At 39.5% G+C, this 5,219-nt stretch overlaps 1 protein-coding gene across 1 annotated transcript in view; it reads right to left on the reverse strand.

Annotated features, from left to right (window-relative positions):
• Positions 1-4,246, reverse strand: part of LOC111868688 (zinc finger protein 19-like) — a 19,306-nt gene extending 15,060 nt beyond the window's left edge. The window contains exons 1-3 of the mRNA XM_023859576.2: positions 3,838-4,246; positions 3,637-3,698; positions 2,840-3,007 (exon numbers count right to left, since the gene is read on the reverse strand). Of these exons, the coding sequence (XP_023715344.1) occupies positions 2,840-3,007; positions 3,637-3,696 (228 nt within the window). The 5' untranslated portion in view covers positions 3,697-3,698; positions 3,838-4,246. The remainder of the gene's footprint in view (positions 1-2,839; positions 3,008-3,636; positions 3,699-3,837) is intronic.
• Positions 4,247-5,219: the final 973 nt, after the last annotated feature.

Below are 5,219 nucleotides of genomic sequence, written 5' to 3' on the forward strand. Positions count from 1 at the left end.
AGTTTCTCTGGTTAAGACAACTGACACATGAAAATGAAATTATTCTGTGCACACAAGCATGAAACATCCTTTCTCACGGCAGGAAATGTTTCTTCAGCTCTATACAGTACAATCCTTCGCACCCTTGTTGCAAGAGAATGCAGAATCTTTCATAAACTTGAAACTTGTTTATCACATTATATTCTGTGTTGTACATTGGAATTAGCTCACAAGAGTCCTACTAATTTAAATTCTTAGTTCTAGTAAGTGTACCAGTAAATAACTGAACAGTTCTGTAACTCCATAAGGATTTCTGCTGCTATAGAATTTCTCTGAATCACTGTTCAGTTAATTTCATCTACATTAGAACTGCTTAAAAGGAAATGGAAGTGGTATATCACAAGTAAAATTCAACAGATTATAACAACACTTCATTTTGTTTTCTGCCTCAACACAATAACTATCAGAATCTCATTCACCTTTTACTGTGTATAATGAGTTTATTGGTTTTCATATTATGACAATGTGCTACATGTTGCGGTCTATAAAGCCATCATCAGGCAGTATACATTAACTAACTTTTTCAAAGTACTGAACGGCACTTTATACAAATTCATTTGTTACAACATAATAGTTAGTTAGTTATTGGAGAGGGTGGGTTTCCCCATGCACTTAGACCAGTATTGGTCCATTGTGCTTCCCTCTATGATATTCTACCAGTCTCTATACCCTACCGATAATGGTGTGTACCATCAGTCCCACCAAGCAAGCAAGTTCGGCCTCAATTGCTTGATGGTGTCTATAATACTTCCCCCATTTATCAGAGACCTTAGAGACTACTGTTGGGTGGGAAATATCCTGGAATTTTGCTCAGTGATCTCCTTAGGCGATATGAGGTTCTTTCACATGCTGTAAAGTTACAACACGGGACACACGGCTTAAAGTCCCTCCCGGAGGACTTGTCCCCTGAATTTTTCCGCCCTTAAAAATTCGATGACCTCCGCCAGGTATTTGAACCCGCGTACCACGAGTCATGAGGTGGGAACGTTACTTCTAGACTATGGAGGCCGCTTACAATATAATAAGTATTACATATACTTGATTTTCGAATTAGTTAATACGTTCAACATTCATTTGAATTAGTATACATGGGGGAAGTCATAAAATTTAAATTATCACCCAGAAGAAACAGAGACACAGATGATAGAAATTGTGAGTTAAACCTTCTCTACATATGCCCCTGCAAGGACACACATTTTCCCCAACGATGCATTAGCTGCTGGATACTTTGATCATAGAAGGTCTCATTTTAACTGTTTAGGAAGTCCTCCACTGCAGAAATGTTGTCATCATCATCTGGAATCGCTTACCACGAAGTTGCTCCTTTAGCTGTGGAAAGAGGAAGAAGTCGCTCGGTGCCAGGTCTGGTGAATATGGTGGACGGGGGAGAATTTCATATCCCAAACCGGCAGCAAGTGTCCCTGTAGGAAGAGCAGTATGAGCCGGTGTGTTGCCGTGAAAAAGTCGCACAACTTTTCCCAGCATTCCACATCACTTTTTTTTTTATTTCCTCCCGTAATTTTCACAGACGGTTCCAGTAGTACTTGCCAGTGATGGTGATACCCTTTTTGCGCATATAGTCAGTCATGATGACACTCCACCGATCCCAGAACATGCTCAACATCATCTTTCCTGATGACAGCTGGGATCTGGCCTTCTTTGGTAGTGGCGAGTCTGCATGTTTCCACTGCTTGCTCATTTCCTTTGTTTCAGGGTCATAATGAAAGACTCAACATTCATCCATCATGATCAGGTGGTCAAAAAATTCCACCTTTCTGTCTTGATACAACTGCAAATGTTTCTTTGCCACATCCATCATTGTTTTGGAACTGGTGTCAACAATCGTGGCAGCCAACGCATAGCAACCTTTGTCATGTGTAACTCATCACGGATGATGCTGAAAACCGACCCATGAATAATCGGATAGGATCAAAGCTTCCACCTGTGCCACAATTTCCGGTTCCTTAGCTAGAGATGATCTTTCACTTTAGGGTTCATCTTCAACGTTTGTCTGTCCACAATGAAAGCACCTCTTCCGCCTGACCACTGAGTTACATGATGGTACAACTTCCTGATACAGAGCGGTTGTCTGGTCGTGGGTCTCCGTGGCAGACTTCCCTCGCTAATGCAGGAACTGTATCACAGCACAAGCCTCCACTTTCTCAACTGATGTTACCATTTTGCTTCTGCCTTTTCCAGTGGCTCCCTCTGTCCAGTTGGCAGGGGAAAATTTGACTGTTCAGCAAACTCAGGATATCTCCTATATAGAAGTATATTTTGGAATTAAGACTTCCTCATGGTGATAATGAAAACATTATGACTTCCCATCATGACTCTTATAATTCAGATAAATGTTGAATGTACTAACTAATTTGAAAATCAGGTACATTTGTAATAATTATTATATATGAATTCATATAAAGCACATTTCAATAGTCTGAAAATATTTAACGCATCCTGCCTGATGACAGCTTCATAAGCTGAAACACGCAGCACATTGTCATACTACTGAATTGAATTGAATTTATTTACATTCTATAAATCCTAAGTAGGTTAGTACCTTTGGATACAGAACAAGTCAAAAGGTTACATACATAAGTACAGGCAATTTTAGCTTAAAAATTAATATAACTTAATTTTACATCATTCTCTATTTACATTGAAGTATTCATCTAAAGAGTAGAAGGAATGAGCATGTAGNGGCAGACAGATAGACAGATGGATATGAGAAAGATAACTGGCATTTCTGCATATTTGTGATATCTGGCTAACAGTGCACATACAGAAACATTCAGCTCACCTCAGGTTCAGCCTTTATTTCCTGAACTGTTATTTTCAAAGGATCCACTTCCTCTTCTGAGTCTGTGACTTCCTCAGCTTTTATATTCATGGCCTGGTTTGCATCATGACTTGCTGGGTATGTCTCACCACATGGACCCACTAAAACATTCTCTGAATTTGTACAGTTCTGTAAAACCATCATATCTTTTATCAGTAATGGCTGTACAAAATTATACATGAAACAATGTATGCTCACTTATTGTAGCAGGTTTTCATTACATCTAACCCATAACACCTGCTCTGTACAGGTTTCTTCTAACCAGAATTAAAATCTTTGAAAATGTTTAAGTTCATAATGCAGGAACCTTCCCGAGAAACTTATGCTCCCTCTGGAAGTACACAAAATATCTGCACTTTATGGTACGTAACGGCTTATTACAGTGTTCACACATGTTCCGCATGACTTTGAATCCTGACAAAAACAAACCCAGTCCAACCCCCACAAAATTATATTTTTAAAATTCATCTGCACAAATATTTCCCAAGTGTTCTCATTCTATCAGGTCTTGTCCCAATCTTTGTACACACTTCTCATTCTCACATGAGCACTATATAACCTAACCATTAACACTCTCCTTGAATTGATTCCTCTCCCACATAATACAGCGAACTCTTATAATGTGAAGAACCAAGTGAACTCCGCAGATGGTGTAGGAAAACTAACAAAGCTTCGCATAAAATGTTTAGTTTTTTAGGTTATGAGAACTGACAGATGACAATATAATTCTTCTGTGTACACAAGCACAAAACACTCACCATTCTCTCTCTCACAGCAGGAAATATCTGTTCAGCTCTGTGTAGCAGAATTATTACCATTCCTGTTACAAGAGAATGCAGAATCTTTCATAACCTGGAAACTTCTTTTTATCACACATGATGTTTTGTAGGTTGCATATAAATTGATTTACAAGAGTCCTAGTGATACAGCATCGATATTTCTAACAAGTGTACCTGTACCTAGACGCAAATATTTGTCCAAGTCTGTAAGAAAACATACTAATGATTGTGTACAAACACATATTATTGTTGATTTCTTTGTTCTCACATCAGAGACTATGAATCTTGGTATCTTATTAACCACTGTGCAGTCTGAGAGACTGTTGCTGAAATTTCGAGTACAGTTGGTTCACTCATTTCGAGCGAACCTCTTGCTTCCAAACGTCGTTAAGAAGCTACCGGACTGCACAGAGTTACATCCTACAAACGGTAAACATAATCTACAGATTTATATCTCGGAACTGCATAACAGTATTCACTACGCATTTGTAAACCATGCAAATTCAACCTGTTCACCACAGACCATCAGGCCTCAAGACCTCAACGCCCCCATGACGCTCATGACTGGCCCCGCGAAACTCTCATGTTATTGCTCGGAAACATGGCCGCCATGACACCTCGGGCATACAGGACCTAAATTTAAAATGGCGTCCTGGGCCGAGAGCACAATCGGTAACAACGTATGCTACTTTACCAACTATTTTTAGTGCTCCCCCCTGGTAAAAAGATTCTTCTTCTTGCTAAATGCAGCTTTTGCCATGGCAATCCTGGATTTAATTTCACAAGTACACCTTCCATCATCTGTTAACAAGCTACCCAAATATTTAAAACATTTCACATTCTCCACTTGTTTTTGGTCTATCTTTATTGTGACTGGGGTTGGTTGTCTCGAAATTTTCATTACTTTTGTTTTCTCCACATTCATTTCCATGCCATAGCACCTTCCAATTTCAATTAGTCTATCAATCATGCCCTGTAGCACAGTTTCTTCCTTAGCCATTAACACAAGGTCATCTGCATATTTCACAGATTGAATAATTTGCCCTCCTACTTTGAAGTCACCGAGCCCATCCAGAGCTTCCTTGGTAAGGCATTCGCTGTACAAGTTGAACAGAATTGGTGATAAACAGCATCCTTGTCGAACTCCTCTTCCAATCTGCACACTTCCTGTCTCCCCCCTGTCCAGTCGTACTCTAACTTTCTGATCCATGTACAATTTGCTAATCAATCTTCTTTCATGCCAATCGATACCTGTTTCTTTCAGGATCTGCATTAATTTGGTCCAGTTTACCCGGTCAAATGCCTTCTGCCAGTCTATGAAGCAAACACACAGTTCTTCATCTATCTCGAAAGTTCGTTCCGCTATAATTCTCATCATCCCAATTGCATCCCTGGTTCCTTTTCCTCTTCTAAATCCAAACTGATCTTCTCCAAGTACATCCTCTATTTTCCTTTCAATTCTTCTTTTAAGAAAAAAAAAAATGGCCACCAGCACCGAAAATATGATCAATAAAATAGAATGCTACCGTACCATCCTAGGCGTCCTCCCGTCCCTCGCCCCT

Source organism: Cryptotermes secundus, unplaced genomic scaffold (assembly GCF_002891405.2).
Source record: "Cryptotermes secundus unplaced genomic scaffold, Csec_1.0 scaffold994, whole genome shotgun sequence".
NCBI classification, from domain to species: domain Eukaryota; kingdom Metazoa; phylum Arthropoda; class Insecta; order Blattodea; family Kalotermitidae; genus Cryptotermes; species Cryptotermes secundus.